At 39.0% G+C, this 25339-nt stretch overlaps 1 protein-coding gene across 7 annotated transcripts in view; it reads right to left on the minus strand.

The window, feature by feature from the left end:
- Window positions 1-4133: 4133 nt before the first annotated feature.
- camsap2a (calmodulin regulated spectrin-associated protein family, member 2a) overlaps window positions 4134-25339 on the minus strand; it is a 46275-nt gene continuing 25069 nt past the window's right edge. The window contains exons 5-19 of one of the 7 annotated variants that reach the window (XM_067416039.1): window positions 20215-20247; window positions 19056-19197; window positions 17866-18005; window positions 12209-12299; window positions 12025-12121; window positions 11871-11908; window positions 11690-11759; window positions 9335-11342; window positions 7946-8082; window positions 7642-7862; window positions 7046-7136; window positions 6826-6891; window positions 5487-5605; window positions 4720-4838; window positions 4134-4646 (exon numbers count right to left, since the gene is read on the minus strand). In XM_067416039.1, coding sequence (XP_067272140.1) covers window positions 4341-4646; window positions 4720-4838; window positions 5487-5605; window positions 6826-6891; window positions 7046-7136; window positions 7642-7862; window positions 7946-8082; window positions 9335-11342; window positions 11690-11759; window positions 11871-11908; window positions 12025-12121; window positions 12209-12299; window positions 17866-18005; window positions 19056-19197; window positions 20215-20247 — 3678 coding nt within the window. In that variant the 3' untranslated portion in view covers window positions 4134-4340. The remainder of the gene's footprint in view (window positions 4647-4719; window positions 4839-5486; window positions 5606-6825; window positions 6892-7045; window positions 7137-7641; window positions 7863-7945; window positions 8083-9334; window positions 11343-11689; window positions 11760-11870; window positions 11909-12024; window positions 12122-12208; window positions 12300-17865; window positions 18006-19055; window positions 19198-20214; window positions 20248-25339) is intronic. The other 6 variants (XM_067416040.1, XM_067416045.1, XM_067416041.1 and 3 more) reach the window with 6 other exon arrangements.

A 25339-nucleotide genomic window follows, 5' to 3' on the forward strand; every position in this document is an offset into this window, starting at 1 on the left:
CTGAGCTGTAATCGCCGAACTCTTGCCGGGCCAATCACATTGTGTATAGAGTCGGTGGGCGGGGCCATAATGACGACGGCCGAGTTGCGTTTGTGTGCTTCTAGTAAACACAGAAACTGGCGAACGGCGGCGGTCTTTCGAATCAGCTTTGACCGCGACTCTGGAAGAATTGGAGTTAAGCTTTTCTCTGAGAAAAGAACAAAGAACAGCACTGAAGTCATTCTTAAAAAGGGAAGATGTGTTCGGAGTTTTGCAGACCGGTTACGGCAGATGTTTCTCATGTCAATCTTGAGTACCTATAGAGTAGTATTGCATCCTTCATGTCTCCGAAAAGTCTTTAGTTTTATTATATTTATAAAAGAAATATAGGCTGTACCGAGTCTTTCCGGAAAAAAACGAGCGCCTGGAGGCGTATCGTGTGGGCGGAGCTAAAGAATGACGAGCGTCAACAAAGCGGTGACGTCCTCAATCGTGGAGAAGCCCATGGCTATCGGGCTCAGCTAATACAGATAATTATCCAGAATCATTCGGAGGCTGAAATAAATTGAACAGGAGAAACAGCAACAGCAGGACGTCCGTCTCTGTGGTATGTACTGTATTTAGTGGCCTGTCAACATTTGCGCTTGTTTACTCGCAGTGTATGAGGACATGATTCGGTTTATGGACTTTTGTATGCAACTAAACCTTAGCAGTAGCAAGCAAAACGGTTTTGCATGTCAGACTAGTGTAACGTTATACAGAACAACAATGGAGTAACCGTTAGCGCATTTGAATGACGAAGCACATGATCGTGTCGTTTACTGATGTTTACTCATGCGACGATAGCCAACAGCACAGACATCTGAAGCAGTTTTACTCACCGGACCTTTATCGCTGGGACCGCTCCGTCAAAAGCACACTTCTTTGGTATGATTTGGTAAAGTCCTGACAGCAGTGAACGGTGGAAATCCACTTTGCGACGCGTCTGAAGCGATGTTGTGAAGCTTCCCGTCATTTCTGCGTTCAAATCGGTTCAAATGCAGCGCTGCCTTCCCGGAATGCTGTGCTGAAGCGTTGAAGTCGCTTGATGTCACCCATAGGAATAAAGTGGAGCGCGGCGCGACAGAAAAGTTCACGGACGACTGGATCTGCACCTGAGAATGTTTATGGGTGTGCATTTCCTCTCTCGCTCTAGTCGCGCACGCGCGCACCCTACCGGGAGAAGAGCCCGTACGGCCCATACAAGGACCTTCCGCTCTATCGACGTCAAGCCGAGCCATACTCGAAAAAAAACTCTCCGAAACTTGTGAGAAACTGGAAGGAGTATTTTTAGACACAGAAATACTCCATCAAACGTCCAACATTAGTTTTTGAAACTTTGTCTATGTTTAGGATGGGAATCCAAGTCTTTAACAGTGTAAAAAGCTCAGTATGCATGAAACAGCATTTCACCCCCCCTTTAATCTATGAACAAGCTCTGTTTCACCTTCGTTGCTCTGGTTGGTGTAGCGCTATCCTATCGCGTGCAGAGGGAGTTTGAAAGACAACCGTTTATCCCGCCCCTCGGATTGAGCCCTGTCTATGGTGGGTTTCCAGACCAAACATCTTGATGTGGGTCTGGCTTGTCAGGCTACATGTTACTTTTAATGCGTTACCACTTGTAACATCAAAAAAGTAATCTGATATTGTAACGCTTGTTACTTGTAACGCGTTGCTTGTTACATCAAAAGGAATCTGATTGTGTAATGCATTTAACTTTTTATGCGTTACTACTGTAACATAAAAAAGTAATCTGATAATATAATGCATGTTACTTTTAAAGCATTATCGCTCGTAACATCAAAAAAGTAATCTTATTGCGTAATGGATGTTATTTTGTATGCCTTACTCATAACATCAAAAGTGTAATCTGATAATTGTAATGCCTTGCTTATTACATAAAAAATGTAATCTGATTATGTAATGCATGATACATTTAATGTTACCACTCGTAACTTTAAAAAAGTAATTTGATATTGTAATGCAGCTTGTTTCATCAATGTTACATCCACATTAATGCTTTAATTGTTGAATGTTCAAGAAAACATTCTTAAAATGTACAATGTTGCATCCAAAAACACCACAGAATTGACCTTTGATTACTTCAGCTTATGGACTTGCAGGAGTTGTTTTGATATTTTAGCTTGACGGGACATATGGTCATGAATAATTATGCAAGAGTGATTCTTTAATTAGAGGCATTTTTGGGCACTAGAAACCTTAAATTATTAAAATAATGTCTTGTATCAATTTTCTTGAACTTACTACTTCTAATATGCACTGCAAGTACTGAAAAGTGCACTTTTCCCTAGTCACTACTGCAATTTTAGTATGAATTATTGAATATGTTCATGAAATACAGATGAATGGATACATATAGCTAATGTCAAAGAATAATCAGCAAGCTGCAAATGAGGCCATGCGAAATTTATTGAATGCAATTGAAAGAACATGTCATTTTGAACAATATGACAGCACAGCGCCTGAAAGAAAATAAAAGAGAGAGAGACGTGCTGGAGAGATCAGAGAACACACACTGTACAGTTTTCTATCGTGCTCATTTACAGTTAAATAACCCTCGTTAGTGGCCCAAAATGGCCAAATAATAATTCCGTTTCCAGTAGTACCTTTCTAATGGTTTAAAGATGGCGTCCTAACAGGCTACTTTGTATTCAAGGCTGTGCGCATTATTTCCATTCCAAAACACAGACACGTCACTCGAACTACTTAATAGATGTTTGTATGTGAGAACAGGTGTGCATGTTTATGTTTCAGGAGGCAAGCACCAAAAATAATGATTGTTTTATTTATTTTTTACAATTACTACTCAAACAAAAGGAAGGCTATAGTTTTTCGTCAGGCAACAAAAGCCTCTACCCGTATACGGCCACATTTTCCTTTAAGACGATTGAAGGTGCGGTCGCATTTAGCTGCATTGTTCGACACATTTTCTTTGTTGAAATTGTGTTTTTTGCGCGTTTGGTAATTTTGCAAAGATTCCCCATGCAGAGTTCCTCACGCAAATTCGCCACTTTGTCCAACAGAAATCTGCTTGGTTTGAAAGTGACTTCTTTGTGAGCTGTGCTTCATGCATCGCTACACTGACAATGGACATTTTTTGCTAAATAATCTAAATTTCGCTAATATGCTCGCACCTTACGGGGAATGCTAACAGACTGATATTCATAACGTCTTAAAATGCCACACAGACTCCAGGTGTACAAAATGTGGCATGTTTTGACCTCTTCAACGAGTCAAAAACAATTATTTTGTATTATTTTTAAATAATTTACCATTCAAATGATTAAGCCCTCAGTCGCAAAACATGGAAATTTCTCCAACAATCTGGTAAAATATCATTTGGTAAACTGCTTTTAATAGTTCTGCGTGACCCAGGACAGGGAAATACTTCAGTCGAGACAAGCATTCATAACAGTACAAAAGTATTGAAAATGGTAATTACTCCAGCATATCTTCAACTATGGAAATATCGTTGAAACAATTCAATCCACCATAATCCGCCTGATTTTTTTAATCGCACCAACCATAAAAAACTCATATAACAGAAAGGTTTGGATTTTAACCCCTAGTCTTATTTAAGACCTTTTCAGATAAATATTGATTAAATAGATCATAATGCTGAACATTTCCTTCAGTCGGTCAACCCCCCCCCCAATATATAAAAAAGCAAATAAACCCACAGGAACGAAATGAGATGAATTCACAATCCTGCTGTGAATCAATGCCATTATATAATGTTGAAACCCATCAAAAGTGGGTTCGGCCTGAAAACAATACTCCTCACTGCACATTAGCACACTGGTTAATGAATACTAGATATGACAGGATTCCCTTGCAATACTAAACTGTAACAATCACAAGCTATGCATGTGAGAACCTTTCCATAAGCAGCCGTACAATCATATCAGGACAGTCATAGAAAATAAATCAAATTAAAACAAGATTGAAATATAGACAAAAAAGGCCACACGTCAACATATGTGCGAGATTTCTGTACAAACTAAGAACATTCAGTGCTTTAGTGTACCAAGTTAAAATAACAGGTCATCCATGATAACGTTTCATTGTTTTGGCACATTTAAATAAAAACACGGTGCAGTAAAACAACTTGAATCGGACAGTCTTGGGTGTTAGAGTTTGATCCATTTGCCACCCCGTAGAGTTTTACATTCCAGTTGTGCATAATTTTCGCAAACTTGTGTCCGGACGACAACCGACGGGAAGGGTGTAAAAAGTGTTGCAGGACTCGAATATGTACAAACAAGTGCATTGAGATTGTGTAGATCCGGCGTCGGGAAACACTAGGATTTTACCGCCGCTACTTTCTTCGGTGTTCCTGGTTTTTTGGTCTGCCAAAGGTGGCTTTGGATCGTGATGGCATCGACATTTGCAGACATGGTCTTGGCTGGAATTTGGCTGAACTGCTTCCTGTCTGAGTTGTACTTGTAGAGGCCATCGATCATCTTGCGTGAGATGGTTTTGGGACCGATGCCGGCCAACTTGGTGATCTCCTCCGTGTCGGGGCAATACGTGTAGAGAGAGCGAAACTGGCAGCCAGAATCCCGGAACAGGATCAAGAAGTTGTTGGCCCCTGATTTCTCCATTTCCTTAAAATCAAATAAATATAATGAATAAACTTTGAATATAATATAAATATAATAATAATGAACACATGCTTACCTCCAAAATCTTGTTTTTCTGTCCCTCATTGACTTTGCCAGCCAAACAGCAATGCGCCAAAGCATTCTGAATTATATGCTTATTTGACTTTGCACTTGGCTCTTTATATAATTTAGGACCTACAGCAAAGATATGGAGGGGGTGTTATGTAATGACATAGTTTAATATAATATAATATTTTATTGTACCATCTGAGTCTGCTGTTGACCCTCCAGTCCTCTAGATAGAGCCATCACCTGACGTTTTGAGCATGTTTAATACAATTAATAATTAGCTGTTTCCGAAATCGCATACTTTCCTACTATATAGTAGGCAAAAAACATGTATGTCTGAATTCACAGTACTCATAAAAGAGTAGGAAAAAAGTACCTGGATGACCTATTACTTCTGGCAAATTCTGAAGTGTGCATACGATGGACACTTTACGATCCCATGAGGCCACGAGAGAAGATTTGTGATGGTGGTGACGCGACGCAACTAATGCTGGTAGGTCACATGATAAATGCCAACATGTCGAATGTAGTTCATCCAGATTACATTAATTTTTACACATATTCATACTGTATAGAACATACTTTTTTAGTGGCCGTGAAGCAATGACTTATTCAAAATAAGTACCTACGCAAGAGAGTATGCGATTTCGAGCGCGGCCCAAATGTTTGGTCATTAAGAAAAACTGTAGCTGTAGAGTTTTGCTCAGAACTATTATACAGACCATAGCTCCCTCTGGTAGATTGGAGGTAGAGTTGCAGCTTTAGTATTTTAACCTGTGTATTCGGTGTTGGATGTCAGTGAGGATGTGGTGGAACCATTGTCCCAGTCTTTCTCTCCGTTGCGACTGCTGGAGCGAGTCGGTGACAGGCAACCGTCTGCTGAGTCAGGCCTACTGGGATGGCATGATAAACTGAGTCAGGCAAACTCTAACAAGAACAGTGCTGATACACCTACTAACTTAACCTGCTGTCATGCAAACTCAGGCAGTGAAGTCTTAGTGACCGTATTATAGCTCTTAAAGGGTTAGTTCACAAAAAAATGAAAATTCTGTCATTATTTACTGACCCTCATGTCGATCCAAACTGCAAGACCTTCGTTCATCTTCAGAACACAAATGAAGATATTTTTGATGAAATCCGAGAGCTCTCAGACCCCTCCATAGAGAGCAATGTAATTAACACCTCCAAGGCCCAGAAAGGTAAAAACATCGTCCAAGTCATCCATGTGACTCCAGTGGTTCAACTAGCCTGTGTCAGACTCTTACGCTGTTATCATAGAGTAGACAGTGCAGCGCTTCCAGAACCATGTGAGAACTACGACGCATACGCACAAGTCGTTTTGCCGTAGAACTAGAAAGCGCTGCTCTGTTTACACAACAGCATGCGAGTCTGACACAGGGTAGAAGAAATTGTTAAATTAAGTCGTCATTTTTCTTGTTTTTTGCATAAAAAAATACTCTCTGCGCTACATAAATTAAGGTTGAACCACTGGAGTCACATGGCCGATTTTAACGATGTCTTAACAACCTTTCTGGGCCTTGAAAGTGGTAATTAAATTGCTGTCTATTGAGGGGTCAGAGAGCTCTCGAATTTCATAAAATATATCTTCATTTGTGTTCCGAAGATGAAAGGGTCTTATGGGGACATTTTGGGTAAACTAACCCTTTAATAATAAATAGCATTGTTTTTTATTTATTTATATTTTACTGCCATAAGCATCAAATGAAACTTCAAAAATAAAATACATTTAATGTGAAGTATTTCAGAAAGCAACAAAATGTTAAATGCACATTAAGACTGTGTATACATTTTTAAATAACATTATTGAAGCCTCTAAACAAGTCTCTTGCAAAAGTGTGCAGTTTTTGCAGTTTCAGTGCCATTCAATGCAAGTGTGAGGGTTAGTGATCTTAAACCAATGCTTGTTTAATAATGACAAAATAAAAGAAAAAAAGCAGTGATGGGTGAGCTATAATAGCCATCTTTATTGGCTAAAGAACTGTTCAAAGACTGGGGATCATTCCTCGTGTTGCTGCCAAGCTCATAGCAAAACAGGATGTTCTTCTTGAACAGAAGATGAATGCATAAAAAGTCTTATTCAACTAAGACTGACCTTCTATTTCTCACACGAGGAGAGCTCAAAAAGAAGAAAAGACTGCGAGATGCTAAGCTATTGCTTCTAAGAACCACAAAAATTCAAGAATATTAAGGAAAAATACAGAGAATTCAAAGGATACTGGGTTAGTATTGTACAATAAAGTTAGAGAAGAATATACAATTGCAGGAAAATAAACATTTTCTCATTTAGTTGACTGCTTAAACCTGCCTCTTACCTGGGTGTTTTCTTATCCGAGTTGACACTGTCATTATCTCCAAGAGACGCCAGAGACAGGCTGGACACTGAAAAAACACGAGGTCGTGAACCTGGATGCAAAACAGAATACGGGACAGGACCCACAGTTACACAAGACAACAGCAAGCCCAACAAACTTTGTGTTACCCTCATAACAGTACAGCTCTCTGTAATGATGTTGCTAAATGGCCTCTCCAACTCCTTCAAACTCTTTAAACACATACAAACAAGCTTATTTATATTGTATTCATAAAGGAGCAGTAACATTTACTTTAAATCTTTCTTGTACAGTAGGATTCGCTTGATTCGCTGTGGCGACCCCTGAAGGGAACAGCCGAAAGAAATAGAAGACAGTAGAATTTGTCCAAATAATTAGTACAAAATATTTAGAAAGAATTAGTTACATTAGTAAGAAAATGATTAAATTGGTGAGAATAGATATTTAGAGCAAGTGAAATGTTATAGTACTTGTTAGAAGGAAATACAGAGGGATGTAGTTCGCTGACAGGGAAAGGCTGAGAGTAGCACAAAGCATACAGTGCAGGACTTTGCCAGAAGGGGGCGCTCGCCCTTTACCTGCCGTGGCCCTGACAGGAGTCCTGGGGGACTCCATCACATCTCTATGGATGGACTTGGGCCGTGGTTTCCTCTGCTTGGCCCCCGCAGGTCGCGGTTTGACAAGCGTGTCCATGTCCTCCATAAGCTTCAGCTGTTTTCTCCTCAGGTACTCCTGCTTGATAAATTCCCGCCGGGCTTTTTCTTCTTCCTTCTTCATGCGGTCTTCCTCTGCTTTCAGCCTGCGGAGGGAGACAGATATTTGAATCAAGAAGGAGGGGAAGAAGTTTAGACTTCTGTGATTGACAGATGGGCTGGCTCTTACCTGGCCTCCTCTTTCTTTTGCTCAAGCTCCACCTCCAGCTGTTGTTTCCTCTGCTGGGTCTCCCGTTCTCTTCTCAGCCTTTTCTCCAGAAGTGCCGCTCGTTTCATGGCCATGCTGCCCTCTCCTTTCATGTCATCCTAAAAGCATAAACACATGATTAGATCTGGCATCAAGAATCTCTATAATGTCTTTTTATGTTCAGGTGTACCAAGTATCTGAACAAGGAATCTGAAGGCAGTATACTGATGCTGATATGGCCAGTCTGAATAAACCTGATACGCTACACTGCTCAGACTCCCTGTAGAATGCTAACTTCATAAAATAAATGATTTATTTCCCTCCATTTCTTGACCTAGATCCAACAGCTGCACTTTCCAGTGATTTGTCCCAAGCTAACCTTCTTCTGCGACTGTACACGCTAAGAACATTTCAGATATTAGTCACACCGCAGCTTTTTCCTGAACTAAAGCTAAGGTAATAAAGTATTTTGGGTTCTAACTATGGTCTTTAACAGCTAAATCAACATGATTTTTTAAAGTTTTTTTTATAAAATATGACTGGCGCTTGCCACCACAAGTGTTCTGCTTTAGTTGCTAGGGCATTGTTAGCTGGTTGATGTGTTCTGTTTTGTTTTAGCAAATTGCTAGGTGTTTGCTTAGGTTCTCTGGGTCGTTGCTTACTATCCCATGACATATTTTACCCACAGAGTCTAGAAAAGCGATATCCCCAACGAACATAATTTGAAATAATTAATAATGGTGTTGGAGAAGATACCCCTGGTGAAAATCCAGCATTGCTAGTCACCAGTATGTTTTGCATGCTGGGATCAGCAAGGGATGCTGGTTGCTGGTTTGTTGGTCTCCAGTATTGGAAGCAGGAGTACTGTTGGACCAGCTAAACCAGCTCAGTTTTAATTGAGAACAGGATGACTATGCTGGTCCATCAGCTTAACCAGCACTATACCAGCTCTAACCAGCATAAACCAGCCAAGACCAACATGGAATTCATGCTGATTTTCACACTTAAGGGACACACTTTAGTTTAAAACTCATGTTTTAATCACTAACAGTAAGTAATAGTAAAAGTGATGCTTGCTAGCATTCATCACTAAGTAGTCATAATGTAGTATTGGAAGAATTATTTTCCAAGCTTCCTAAATCTACAACAGGGTTCCTCAAATCCAGTCCTGGGGGGCCACTGTCCTGCAGAGTTGAGCACAAACCATGATACAACTCACTTACCTGCAATTTACTAGTAATTCTGAAGACCTTGACTAGCTTGTTCAGGTGTGTCTGGTTAGGGTTGGAACTAAACTCTGCAGGGCAGTGTCCCTTCAGGATCTGATCTGAGGAACCCTGATCTACAGGGACCTTTGACATTCAAATCTACCTTGAAGAAGAAACCACGGCACATTTTCTGCTCATCGTCCTGATTCTCCCCATAAGTCTCATTTTCGCCTCCCTCTTCTAATGCCTGTCCATCCAGGGGCTTGAGAACAGACAGTGGAACCTCAATCAAATTTTTGTTGGTCTGATGGGCAATGTCAACTGGCTCGGTGGGAGTGACAATAACGGTCTCCATTACGATCTGCGACAAGACTTCTGACACACTAGATTCCACTGCTGGCTTAACCTCATCTTTTGGTTTCTTTAATTTTTCCCTTTCTTCTGTTAGTTTGTTCTCCTTTTTGCTCTCCCCTCTGTTATCTTCTGGCTCCTCAGCACTCAAGTCTTCTGTGTCTTCATTTACTGCCTGTTGGGTTTCTTTGGTTGGGTAGGTGTTAGTACCAGAAGAACATTCAATAGACAATGATTCAAGGCCTTGTTCAATGTCCTTGTCTGTAGTTTCAGCACCTGATGGTGGTTTCTTCTCACTTCCCAAATAAGAAAACGAACAGGACACGGACTGAGAAGGGGAGAACCTTCTCAGACGTGGGATGCTGTCCACTGATTGTGGAACCGTCAAGACTCGGTTGAAGGGAGTGATCTTTAGCTCACTGGGTCTAGGTGTCCTTGGTGTCTTGGAATGAAAAGAAGCAGACTTCCTCTTAAGGTTTGTAGGGGAATGGTGTGTAGCTCTGGGGGAATCTGCAGGTGAGGGAGACCCAGAAGAGCGTGCCCCACTTCCTCTGAGCTCCCGCACCTGCTTTTGTGGTGAAGGTTGAGCTGGTGACACAACCCAGGCCTGTTGCTCTCGCATCTGCATAATTACCTCCTGCTGATGGGCTAGTCGCTGCATCTCAGTCTGCAAGAAGCTCAGGGAAGCATTGAGCTTCTCAATGGAGCGTGTATATTCCATCAGGTCTGCCTCGCATGTGCCATCTTCACCCGCAGACTTAAGCGGAGACTTGTCAGGTTGGGGTGTCTCCGCTGGTGTCTTGCTTCCCTCTGAGCTGGGAGTGTCCTCCTGAGATGGTGAGGTACCATCTACTCCTTTCCTCTTGACAACTTTTAGGAAAGCACTCTTTCCCATCTTTTGACGGTGTCGGGTAAAGGCCGCCTCCACTTTCTTCTTCTGGGCTTCAATGGCTCTACGCTTCTCCTCAAGTCTCATGCGCAGTTGCACCATTTCTGCAGCCATGGCCTGGGCTGGGTCCTTGGATGGCTGGTGTGCAGGGCTGATATCAGGCGAAGGGGCCCAGGAGACAGAATGAGGAATGGTAAGATCTGAACCATCTGGTGTTATGGCCTGGGAAGCACCACCTTTGGCCTCCCCATTTGAATTCAGTTTACGAAATTTCTGCTCAGCAAAGCTGGTCATCTTAATCCCAGGTGTAAAAGCAGGGGTTGGAATACTTCCAGCAGGGGACTTGGCGCTAAGGCTGCTGGGACATGGGCTAATAGAGCCTTGGCTATGGCAAGCTTTTGCCTCAAAGTCTTGATCTGTGTCAAGATCCATGCTGACAGTACAATCCCTCAGAGATGAGTCCTCATCTAAAGTCTCTTGGATGTCCTCTGTCCGCACATGGATGCCAGTGTCTACTTCAGTGGTGGATGAGTCTAGCTCACTATCCTTTGCTTTGGGGTTCAGTTCACCTTTATTCTGAAGGTGAAGAAAGAAACCCTCACCGCCTGCATGGGCCCTGGGGCTCTGTGGTTGTTTCTTTGAGTTGTGGATGATCTCAAGGGCCTCTTCGATGCTAGGTGGCCCTGAGCCATTTAGACGGCTGTTATGATTCCCTGACTGGCTGTCAGGACACCCTTCCTCCTCAATGCCCATGTTCTTGCCATTGACAGGCTGAAAGGAGAGATTTCTCTTGATGCCCCTTGTCCCGTGGGGCATCTTGAAACCAAAACCTTCAGTGCTGGCAGACCGAGTCATTCCTCGGCCAGCTGGTGTTTGATTGGTGCACTCTTTATCAAATGGGATTTCAAAGGACACACCCTGAGCAGCAGACCTGCAGAAAGAAGACAGGGTAAGGTAACACTTAAGTTCAGGGTCCAATTCTCACTATTAACTAGTTGATTATTAACATTCATATTACTAGGATAATGACTGTTTATTAGTACTCATAAAGCACATATTAATGCCTTATTCTGCATGACCATATTCTACATCCTTAATCCTACCCAATAACTAAACGAATCAACTACCTTACGAAATATTAATGATCAGTAATTAGGAGTTTATTGAGGCAAAATTCATAGTTAATATTTAGTTAATAGTGAGAATTGCACCCCAATCTAAAGTGTGACCCAGGAGGTAATCCAGTGGCATGCAGTTTTGAACTCTATTTGCACTTACTTTTTCTCCTTGGGCCAAGTACCCATGAAGCTGTCCACAAATGACATTGAGGTTGATCGCCTGATCTCACCTGTATAACACACATTTATCATTTTTTTAGCACTGGGGGCATTTAGTACTTATATTTTGCTGTCATAAAACATTTTTTAGATTTAGAACTTTAAGAATTGAAGAACTCTACCTGAGCCTGAAGTCTGTGGCTGAGGTCGGAGGGGGAGACTTAAAAAAAAAAAAAATTAGGATGAATATTAATGAAATTTTATTTTGAATTTCGACAGCTACAAAGTAAAAAAAAAACGGAAGGGGAATTTTTTGATTAAAGATATTTTATATACCTTGGTCTGTCTGGACTAGGAGGTCTTTCCATGAAACTTCTCTTTGTGACTTTTGAAATGGGCACAGGCGGCAGATTTTTCAGTGAAGGAGCTGGTGCTATTGATCACAAGACAAATATGTCAATATACAAATGTAAAGACCACTGGCTAATATTTCTATAACAAGATTATAAGATAAGTTTACCTTCAGTTTCTAACACCTGAGGTTGAACAAATGGTGGCTTAACCACCTCAAACCACCAGAAGAGCTCAGCCATGAACACAAGATAGTTATTCTGGTAAAAAACAAACACAAAAAAACGAGTATTTCAAACATCTGTGAGATCTGTGCAAGCATTTTGCACCTAAAATAATATGCTTGTTTAAATGTAGTACATGCAATAATCCTCCTCTCCCACAAGATGTCTCTGCAATTCTCTAAATCCTGTTATTGCATGTGCAGACACCACCTGGAGACAAGAACGTCCTTTTCAATTTCTTTAATCGCATAGCTTATATGTAAGGAATGTTACGGAATTATAGAACATAACGCTTTGTTAGCTTGGTCTAATAACACAATCTTTTTGTGTTACGACCAACATCTTTACACCAAGACTACAGAATTCATGACCTTGAATTTATCAAAGGGTACCTGACAAGATGAAAAATGCCTCGCTCCGGTACAGTATTCCCACTCAGCAGAAATTGTACCTTGCAGTTAAAAGGCACAGGGTAACAGCAGCAATTATCTGAGGCCACTCCCAGAAGACATTACCTCAGCATTTTAATTGACTTTCAACAAAGAGTCCTTGCTCTCTTTAAAGGCTACAAAAACTCTAAGTCACATCTATTCAATATAACCAACTGGTTAAAGCATTTATTCATCATATAATCCAAGGCATGATTTGTTCATCTTTGCAACAGCCTTTAATAATATAATAAAATGAATGTCACTTGCTAGCAAATTAACAAAAACAACGCCACCCATTGTCAAATTATTCAAATATACTCTATAGTGAAATTTGTATTTTCTCTAATACAACCTCAAAAAAAATGTTATGCATTGTCATTAAACCTCATCTACCAGTGCTATTGGCAATAACTAAAGAAATAAATAAAGGGGTCCACTGGAAACATTTGTATGGAGTGGTTGAAAAAGAGCGGAGCAGTCGCGTATCTGTAACCAGATGGTGTTTGGCACATGCGTCCTCTCCCCCATCTGCCTGTCTACCTACTTATTCACACATAAAGTGTGAACATATTATTAGAAGGCTTATCTATAATTTTAGGGGACGTAAATGTTGCTTTCGGGATACCAATTCAAAGTGTTAAAAGGTAGCAAATGCTGTGGTCATTTACTCACCCTCAAGTTGTTTCTTTGTTCTGCCGTACACAAAGGAAGACATTGGGAAGAATGTTTATAACCAAGCAGATCTGACCCCCATTGACTAGCATTGTATTTTTTCCCCCGACTGTGGTTGTCAATGGAGCCTGAGATCTGATGGTTACAATTTTTTCCTGAAATATCTTCCTTTGTGTACAGCAGAACAAAGAAATGAATACAGGTTTGGAGAGTGAGTAAATGATGACAGAATTTAAGTTTTTGGGTGAACTATCCCTTTAATTTAGTACAATTAATAGTTAAAAGACAATAATAAAACAATCATGAATCATGCTTCCTGAAACATATGACAATTCCTTAAAGGGTTATTTCACCCAAAACTGAAAATGCTCTCATTAATTACTTACCGTAACGTCGTTCAACACATATAAGACATTTGTTCATCTTCGGAACACAAATTAAGATATTTTTGTTGAAATCGGATGGCTCAGACAGGCCATCATTGACACCAATGTCATTTCCTCTCTCAAGACCCATAAAAGGCACTAAAGACGTCGTTAAAAGCCCATCTCACTACAGTAGCTCTACAATAATTTAACAAAGCGACGAGAATAGTTTTTGTGCGCAAAAAACAAAACAAAAAAAACACTTATTTATATCACTAATTAATATAGTAATGGGACGATTTCAAAACAAAGTTTCGAACATCATGAATCAGCGTACTGAAACTTTGTTTTGGAATTGTCCCATAACTATATAATTGTTACTTAGTTTTTTGAACACAAAAACTATTCTCATCGGAGTCGTCTCTTCATAAAATGATTGTGGAGCCACTGTAGTGAGATGGGCTTTGTAGCCCTTTGAGCCATCGGATTTCAACAAAAATATCTTCATTTGTGTCCTGAAGATGAACAGAGATCTTACGGGTGTTGAACGACATAAGGGTAAGTATGACAGAAGTATGAGTAATGACAGAATTTAAATTTTTGGGTGAACTAATCCTTTAATAACAGCATGTCAATAGAATGGAACAGAAAATTTTAGTTTTATTACATACTGGAGATTTTTTATATTATTAGTGCTGTCAATCAATTGAGTTATATTAAATATAAATATATCAATATTAATTTTGTGACTAATTAAAATATTCAATTAGAATTTTTTATTTATTTAATTATTTACAGAAAATTTTGAAATATAAATATGCTTCAGACTTCTGTTCAATTGTTAATCTATTTAATTTGCGATTTTAACAACTTTTTACTCTACATTTGAGAGAATAGTGGCAATAAAGGAGAAAGGAATTATATCAGGTCACAATACGTTCCAGATTCAAACCTGCATCTTCTGCAGGAGCACCACACGAACGCACGTGCGAACCGCACTGAACATTTAAATAAAAGCAAGCAGCTGGGATTAGAACGCTGATAGAATCTGGGTCAAGGTTACAGCTCAGTGACCTGCTCTCAATTCCACTCACATCTCTGAGATTCAGCTCCGAAGTCTGGCACTGTATCAGATGCTGATCATGTCCTCTAACCACAGGCTGTTGGGTGCAAATAAAACCCAACACAGTCGGAGAATTTGCTCACCATTTGTGGAACTACAGTTTAAACAAAAACCAGGTGGAATTTTGATCCCAGTAGCACTGCTCTCTCTTTAGTTTCTCTCTTTAAGGTTTAGTGTGGCCAGGTTTCCAAATCCATTGTGACTGCTTTAATATAAATTCTTAAACTACATCTCCACATTCTCTTTCCATAACCACTGAAACCAACCGTTTCATCTTATGGATGTCAACACTACCAGCAGAAATGTACATCCATCTTTATTTCAAAAAAGAACCAAAGGCTTCTCAGTATCCATGGCTGAAAATCTTGCCTGCAGATGTTCTTTCTATCCAATCCAGAGTCCAAACCAGAGAGGACCAAGATCAAAGACATCTTGACATAACATTCATAAAGAAAAAACTTCCTTTGCATCTGATCCCATCAAGAAAGTCTAGAGAGTTGTTTTATAGCTGAGAGAGTAGTTTGAATGTAAAGATCTGCAGTTTGATGGTATGTAGCTTGCAACACAAGTTTTTTCTATTTTTTACATAACATTTTCATATCTTAAAGGGATAGTTCACCCAAAAATGAACATTAGCCCATGATTTACTCACCCTCCAGCCATCCTAGTCGTATATGACATTCTTCTTTCAGACGAACACAATCAGAGTTATATTTAAAAAATGTCCTGGCTCTTCCAAACGTTATAATGGCAGTGACTATTGGGTCATTTTTTAAGTCCATAAAAGTGCATCTGTCCATCATAAACACATTCCACGCAGCTCTGGGGGGTAAATAAAGGCCTTCTAAAGCGAAGTGACCCAATATTCCCTGCTATTATACAGCTTGGAAGAGGACATGTTTAATGTAACTCTGATTGTATTCGTCTGAAAGAAGAATGTCATATACATCTAGGATGACTTTAAGGTGAGTAAATCATGAGATAATTTTCATTTTTGGGTGAACTAACCCTTTAGGAGGAAGAAAATCTAGAAAAGTACAGTATAAAAGCAAAAAAGAGGTCTAGGCTTCTTGATGTAGCAAAGCTGTTGAGATGCCACAACGGCTTAAAAAAAACCATGCTTCCTATTAGAGCCAATAATTGTTATCAGCCGATAAAAGCAATTATTTCCACTATCGGCCATTAGCTTATTGTTTAAAAACAGTCAAGGATCAGGAACGATTATACCCTGTCAATCAAAAGGGAGCGGAAAATTTGTTCAGACTGCAGCTGATATTGTGTGTGAAGAAAATCTGTCCATTTTATAATGAAATTCAAACAATAAATGGCATTTTGATGCTTTTAAATGTGACGACAGATCGCTCAGACATGCATGAACATCAGAAGGTATGTTGAAAGATACAGCAGAACTTACTGAAATGTAAACGCTTAATCAGTGTTTTAACCGTGGAAAATCTTTCAATAAACTGCTTGTGAACAATGTGTCAATACAACTTAATTTTGCATTTACCTCAGGAAAGTTATCCACATTTTGTTAGCGAGCTATATAGTAGGGATGCCACAATACTCAATATAATATTGAACTGTTCGTAATGGCATTCACAGTTCAATACGTGCTTGTGAATTGCGTTTTTGCAATTTTGGTTTTGCCTTTAATTAATTATTTCCATTTCTCTCTGTATGAAATATAAAGCTACACTGTGTGATATTTTCCCCCATCTAGTGGTGTAAAGGTATATGACAATCCAGTGAATATTAGTTTCTGTTCCTCTCAATTCTGATTTCGTTTTAACTCCTACGGTGGCTGATTTAGTCCAAGCTTAACATGGCAATCCCCGTCTTCACATTCGACACGGTGCCATCGAGTGTTAAAACGCGAAAAGCGAAGCTTGAATTTATGAGTATGTCCCTCTTTGGCTAATGTACTTTTAAGATGGAGGAGCAACATGGCGACCGGCATTCGAACCCCTCATCCGTGTGTATTTTCAATAGCATATTATAAACTTACGAGAATACTTTATTACTTGAAAGAAGTAAATATACATTAATGAGCACATATATTTTTGAAAGAACTAAGTGTTTTTAGCTAAGAATAAACTAAAAAAGTTACACAGTGTAGCTTTAATTGACAGCAGCGCAGCCTAGTGAACGCTTGTGTTGTATATTGAAGACTATGTAGCTTTCATTTTAGCCAACATGTATTCATTCAATTTTATACTTAAATGCTACTGTACATCTCTGAGCTGCCACTGTAAATCTTTATATATATTTATTTTATATTATACAATACACTGGGAATGTGTACAAGGTTTTTTTAAAGTAAATTTTTAAGTTTAAGTAAGGGTTTTCAAATCTTTTAAGTAAAATAAAGACATTGAATTGCAATAAAAACATTTTCTCCTTAACCTCTTTCTGTTCCCGTCGCCTAAGAATAGAATAGCAAAAAACCGTACTGAACCGAAAAACCGTGGTTAAAAACCGAGGTGTATTAAAACCGTGGTCTAACTGTATTGTTGCATCTTACTATATACAAAAGGCACTAGAGAGGAGCTTATTTACTGTTAATGATGAGTACGCTTGAAAGAATCTGACAAGTGTTTATGAAAACTACTTAATGAGCATCTCTACTTCATATATTTAAATATCTGCTGGTTATTTTTGATGCAAATTTGTTGTTGTTTCAGTCAATGGCACTAGTCTTTAGAGAATCTGCTTCTATTGGGAGGCTGGTTTGGGCACCAGCGTTTAAAAGGCAAGCCTTGTGCTTTTGGCTTTTTAACAGGAATAAAGCCAACTCCCATGGGCAGGACTTAAGCTATTGCTAAAAGGGCTCCAAATAACAGCATCCCACCAACCGCATATAGTGTGGCCTAAGAAATTTTGCAGACCTAGCCCCGCAGTTGTAACTTATCAACCAATGAAATAACAGCAATGAACTTGGGAAACTTAAGGTTCTACTTTAGCACCTAACTGAAACCAAATCTGGACGCAAGTTGTATCCGAAGGCTTACTTTGATGGAAGAATGAGCGTAAAGCATGTCCTCCAGATTGAAGTGGCAGCAGTGGTTCAAGTGATCCCTGCAGAAGTCCTGGATGAGCTGAAGGTTGTACAGAGTGTCTGCCAGTGACATGGTCTCCTTCAGGTAAATGTCTGTAAATCAAAGACAATTCAAAGTGCTACACTAATAGGAAACTACTGAATGAGACAGATGATCTGGCCTATTTGTCAGATTCTGCAAGGGCTCAACCAATCACAGAGAAGCCCATTAATCATGGAGTCTAAATGGTAGTCATGTGATTCAGCCTTTGGAGATAAATATAATTGCATCCATCATCATTCGAATTCACAGCTAGGCTCTAGTCCTCAGTAAACAGTTCTAGTCATCTTCATCACTGTGATTAGATTAACTGGAAAGATTCAAAATGATTAAAGTCACATAAAAGTTTAGGATTTCTAAATGAGTAGTTGTAGACTATTGTAATCACTAATTAAAAGTCTAGTGAAATTTGTAAAATGGCTGAAATTGATTTACAGCATGCCAACAAATTAAAACACTATTGCAATGTGACATTTTAAAGTGTAACTGAATATTTAGGGGTAAATAATGCGTACATGTAGAATAAACAGAATATAAAAACAATATATGCCAACAAGAAAACTAATCTACATATAATATTGTGGGTAAATACTATATATAATAATATTCCTATACTATAAATAATATTTTATATTTCTAAATAAAAGAAATTCTATGGTTTTGCTGTGAAATGTTTAAAAATAATTTGTCTGGGCTCTAACAGCTTAAAATATTATACGTGAAAACTACTTTTTATAAATATAATAATATTATACTTATATTATGGCTATTATTTTTTCTTTTATAATATATAATATTAAAATAATACACAATATTATTGTATTTTTTGATGCAATGATAGGATAAAAACATTTGTCTATTGTATAATATTTAAAAATTTGTTTCCACAAATATATATTTTCATGATATGCAATTAAACCTGAACTGTGCATATCGGGCCCATCTTTACTGTTTATAATAAGACTATGTACATTTAATAATAAAGTGAATAGGGCTCATTTTGATTACACATTGTCTTCAAAAGCTCTCACACACTACTCCCTCTGAACCTTTTATATTATTTTGTGCAGAGTAATGTTGAGGGTTTTGGCAAGTTTACATACTTCCGAGGCTGACGATGGCGGGGCAGTAGAAGTGCAGCAGGGCGGCGAGGGCACAGCCATCTGTGCTGTCCTTCAGGAGGTTGTCCACCGGGGGGATCCAGGGAACCATCTTGGGAAGAACTTGCTCCTTCCTATAACGTGTCTGGAGCGAAAAGACAAACAAATGATCCAGTTGAGTAAAACACATCTGACACACTGAACATTTCATTTGAAAGTTTATGATGGCCTATTCAACAATTTACTAATGTATGGAAAAGTACTGAAAATACAACATGTGATGGGAACTTTAACTATCAGCAGTGACATTTAAATTAAATAAATACCTTAATGGCAACATAACATTTATTTTATATGCAGCCTAATATAAATATTATGTCAAAAGTTTATGGTGTGGTTAAAGGGATACTCCACCGCTTTTTTATATTAAACTATGTTATTCCATTAACTAAGAGGAGTTGATACATACCTCTCGTCTCAGTGTGTGCACTTAATCTCTCTGATGCGCGGTGACGAGCATTTATCCCACTAAGCCCAGTTCATTCACTATGGTACCAAACAAAGATCAAGCTAGCAAAGCGATCAAACACCTCCACATTTTCCCTATTTAAATACGGTCACAGGAATAGTTAATACATAAATAAAAATGTTTATAATAAATCTTAATCATAAATCTACTTCGACTCTGCGTAGTAAAAAGTTTTTGAGTCGAAGTACTCTAGAAGTGCTATTCCGCCATACATTATAGTTTTCCTTTTTAATTCACTTAGAAAAGCGCCACGTTTTATATTGTCACCATACTTGATCGTTCAACTATTAGTGTAACTGTTTTAAATAGGGAAAACATGGAGGTGTTTGGTCGCCTTTAACTTGATCTCTGTTTGGTACCATAGTGAATGAATTGGGCTTAGTGGGCTAAGATAAATGCTATCAGATCGTCACCACGCGTCAGAACGATTAAGAGCAAGCACTGAGACGAAAGAGGTATGTATCAACTCGTCTTAGTTATGGGAATAACATAGTTTGATATGAAAAAGCGGTGAAGTATCCCTTTAATGAAGCTGAAGACAATGTGAAAGAGTCGTCATGGCAACCAAAACATGATGAATGCAGGAGATGGAAAAAGCCTGGATGAAGTAAGGCATTTCACAATTGCACTTACAGGAACCAGCTTCATATACCACTTGGTTGGAGACTTCAGCCAGTCAAAAAGTGAATAAGAGAGAAGACAGAGCAGTCACATTAGCAAGCCGAGATTATTTAACGCAATCAGATGTTAACGTCCCATATCAGATTAAGTGTGATGAGACCTTCATTACTACAAACAAGATCACCAGAAAACACTTAAAAGACAAATAATGCAACTTTTGAAACTTGAGGGGTGTGGTTACTTTTTCGCAACACAAATAATAACAAAATAACCGGACGGACGGACGGACGGACGGACGGACGGACGGACGGACAGATAGACAGACAGATAGAGAGATAGATAGATAGATAGATAGATAGATAGATAGATAGATAGATAGATAGATAGATAGATAGATAGATAGATAGATAGATAGATAGATAGATAGATAGATAGATAGATAGATAGATAGATAGATAGATAGAACCAAAAAAGTTTTTCTTGTTGCTGTAACGGCTGGTTAGGACACAGTGTACTGGTTCTTGCCATGTTCTTAGTTTTCACAGTTTTCAGCTTTTCTTAACTTTTCAAGGCTTAAAAGAGTGGGGGAAAAAACAGTATCTTCAAAAGCATGCCAAAATATCTGTAGGGGTCCAAATTGAAGAAAAGAAAAACTGATACTCTCTGATCTGAGAGACATTAAACCCTGTGAATCACAATATGAATGGATTTTACCCAAGATGCCCCAAAAAAGACTGCAAAGTTACAGGATTATTTTTTTGCCAACGGATTATGTCTTTAAACAAGTGTGTAGTTTGAGACCTTAAAAAAGGGGGAAAGTCTATTTAAATTATATTATATTATATTATATTATATTATATTATATTATATTATATTATATTATATTATATTATATTATATTATATTATATTATATTATGTATGCAGAGCTGCAATCCTCTGGTGTGTTTGTGTGTCAGTCTGGGCACTTCATGCCATGCTGTCTGTTTCAGGATGTTTATAGTGTTGTGTAACCGCCTGACATTCCTCCTCGGCACTGATTGTGTCCACACTGCCTCTCAAACACACACATGCTAGTGCGCAGCGCCTCTGAGAACTGACTGCTCGCATTAGCGTCAGATGCCTAGCCCAGAGACGACCTCAGGATAGGGTGTGCCGAACTGTCAGGCGCCTGATACAGTTCCGTGTGATGACTCTGCATACATTCTCATACATTCTAGGAATACTCAGATTATGACATTAAAGATGGAATTATGGGGAACAAATGCTGCAAAAGTAACGCTGGGAAGTTAGTGGAGGCTTGCGGTGTCTAGGGGTTTATTCAAGGACACAGTGTACATAACCGTAGCGCACACTTTTCCCTCAGAGAGAAGGTAAAACAAGGTAAGACTGACGTCATCCCGCCGTGTGCGCCAAATATACTGCCACACCAGGGCATGAAGAGCGTTAAAACATGAATCAGCAAACATTTTGCTCTTTCATCAGCTTGGCAGAACATCCACATCAGGATGCTGCACGCTGCAGGACTGTGATTCAGCAAAGTCAGAACTACCCTCACGCAGCAACATGTTACAAAACATGACAACACGGCTGATGATATCCGTCACGTCCTGTGAAATCAGGTCAACTTAAGAAACACTTTTACAGGAGAATCTGAGGCAGCTTTTATATAGAATCTGAACAGACTAACATACCTATGTGGTTTAAAATACCTATGCTTAGCAATTTGATTGATTGACTGTTTAATGTTAATTGTTCTGACAATATTTTTGAATATTTATGATATATGTATTGTGTTAATATTTAAAATCGCATATTGTAAAAATCAGACTTTTAATTAATCTGCATAAAATTTAAACAGCCTTTTAAAGTCTATTGAAATTAAATTCAGGGTGAAAACACTGATTCAACAGATTCATTACATAATTATGCTCAAAAAAGTGCTGACATGACATTTTTCCTGCTTTATAATGTTTGTGTGTGTGTGTGTGTGTATATATATATATATATATATATATATATATATATATATATATGTATATATATATATATATATATATGTATATATATATATATATATATATATATATACAGTCTTGTTCAAAATAATAGCAGTACAATGTGACTAACCAGAATAATCAAGGTTTTTAGTATATTTTTTATTGCTATGTGGCAAACAAGTTACCAGTAGGTTCAGTAGATTGTCAGAAAACAAACAAGACCCAGCATTCTTGATATGCACGCTCTTAAGGCTGTGCAATTGGGCAATTAGTTGAAAGGGGTGTGTTCAAAAAAATAGCAGTGTCTACCTTTGACTGTACAAACTCAAAACTATTTTGTACAAACATTTTTTTTTCTGGGATTTAGCAATCCTGTGAATCACTAAACTAATATTTAGTTGTATGACCACAGTTTTTTAAAACTGCTTGACATCTGTGTGGCATGGAGTCAACCAACTTGTGGCACCTCTCAGCTGTTATTCCACTCCATGATTCTTTAACAACATTGCACAATCCATTCACATTTCTTGGTTTTGCTTCAGAAACAGCATTTTTGATATCACCCCACAAGTTCTCAATTGGATTAAGGTCTGGAGATTGGGCTGGCCACTCCATAACATTAATTTTGTTGGTTTGGAACCAAGACTTTGCCCGTTTACTAGTGTGTTTTGGGTCATTGTCTTGTTGAAACAACCGTTTCAAGGGCATGTCCTCTTCAGCATAGGGCAACATGACCTCTTCAAGTATTTTAACATATGCAAACTGATCCATGATCCCTGGTATGCGATAAATAGGCCCAACACCATAGTAGGAGAAACATGCCCATATCATGATGCTTGCACCTCCATGCTTCACTGTCTTCACTGTGTACTGTGGCTTGAATTCAGAGTTTGGGGGTCGTCTCACAAACTGCCTGTGGCCCTTGGACCCAAAAAGAACAATTTTACTCTCATCAGTCCACAAAATGTTCCTCCATTTCTCTTTAGGCCAGTTGATGTGTTCTTTGGCAAATTGTAACCTCTTCTGCACATGCCTTTTTTTAACAGAGGGACTTTGCGGGGGATTCTTGAAAATAGATTAGCTTCACACAGACGTCTTCTAACTGTCACAGTACTTACAGGTAACTCCAGACTGTCTTTGATCATCCTGGAGGTGATCATTGGCTGAGCCTTTGCCATTCTGGTTATTCTTCTATCCATTTTGATGGTTGTCTTCCGTTTTCTTCCACGTCTCTCTGGTTTTCCTCTCCATTTTAAGGCATTGGAGATCATTTTAGCTGAACAGCCTATCCTTTTTTGCACCTCTTTATAGGTTTTCCCTCTCTAATCAACTTTTTAATCAAAGTACGCTGTTCTTCTGAACAATGTCTTGAACGACCCATTTTCCTCAGCTTTCAAATGCATGTTCAACAAGTGTTGGCTTCATCCTTAAATAGGGGCCACCTGATTCACACCTGTTTCTTCACAAAATTTATGACCTCAGTGATTGAATGCCACACTGCTATTTTTTTGAACACACCCCTTTCAACTAATTGCCCAATTGCACAGCCTTAAGAGCGTGCATATCATGAATGCTGGGTCTCATTTGTTTTCTGAGAATCTACTGAACCTACTGGTAACTTGTTTGCCACGTAGCAATAAAAAATATACTAAAAACCTTGATTATTCTGGTTAGTCACATTGTACTGCTATTATTTTGAACAAGACTGTATATATATATATATATATATATATATATATATATATGCAAGGCACATAAAACTTTGTACATTAAACAAGATGTATAGCGAATATCAATAAAAGGCAGAAAAATGCAGATATTTCTATATTTATTTTTGTTTCAGCTCTAAATGGTGGTATGATGACATACCTGACAACAAATATTTAGGTAATAAGCATTCACAAATCATTTGCATTCTTTTTATGTGTAATATTGCAATGAAAAACTGAATTTAAATTATTCACAAGTTTCGGAGAGTTTTTTTCGAGTATGGCTCGGCTTGACGTTAATAGAACGGAAGGTCCTTGTATGGGCCGTACGGGCTCTTCTCCCGGTAGGGTGCACACGCGCGCGACTAGAGCGAGAGAGGAAATGCACGGCCATAAACACTCTCAGGTGCAGATCCAGTCGATCCAGGCGCCGCGCTCCACTTTATTCCTATGGGTGACGTCGAGCGACTTCAGCGCTTCAGCACAGTATTCCGGGAAGGCAGCGCTGCATTTGAACCGGTTTGAACGCAGAAATGACGGGAAGCTTCACAACATCGCTTCAGTCGCGTCGCAAAGTGGATCTCCACCGTTCACTGCTGTCAGGACTTTACCAAATCATACCAAAGAAGTGTGTTTTTGACGGAGCGGTCCCAGCGATAAAGGTTCGGTCCTGCTTCGGAAGCAGCCGGTGAGTAAAACGGCTTCAAATGTCTGTGATGTTGGCTATCGTCACGTGAGTAAACATCAGTAAACGACACGATCGCATGCTTCGTCATTCAAATGCGCTAACGGTTACTCCATTGTTGTTCTGTATAACGTTACACTAGTCTGACGTGCAAAACCGTTTTGCTTGCTACTGCTAAGGTTTGGTTGCATACAATAGTCCATAAACCGAATCATGTCCTCATAAACTGCGAGTAAAGACACACAAATGTTGACAGGCCACTAAATACAGTACATACCACAGAGACGGACGTCCTGATGTTGCTGTTTCTCCTGTTCAATTTATTTCAGCCTCCGAATGATTCTGGATCATATCTATTAGCTGAGAATCGATAGCCATGGGTTTCTCCAAACTTGAGGACGTCATCGTTTTGCGCGCTCGTCATTCTTTAGCTCCGCCCACACGATACGCCCCCAGGCGCTCGGTTTTTTCCGGAAAGACTCGGTACAGCCCATATTTCTTTTATAAATATAATAAAACTAAAGACGTTTCGGAGATATGAAGGATGCAATACTACTCTATAGGTACTCAAGATTGACATGAGATTGACTGAAACTGAGTGCCCCCCCCCCCCCCCCCCCCAAAGTGAATCAGGATATGTGAGTTTTAGAAAATACGTTTTTTTTTTTTTTTTTTAAGTATTTGAGGCATGAAAAATAAAGATTTCACTGCATGATGGATGTTGGAGTGCAGAAAGTTGTTCTA

Source organism: Pseudorasbora parva, chromosome 14 (genome assembly GCF_024679245.1).
Source record: "Pseudorasbora parva isolate DD20220531a chromosome 14, ASM2467924v1, whole genome shotgun sequence".
Classification (NCBI taxonomy): Eukaryota; Metazoa; Chordata; class Actinopteri; order Cypriniformes; family Gobionidae; genus Pseudorasbora; species Pseudorasbora parva.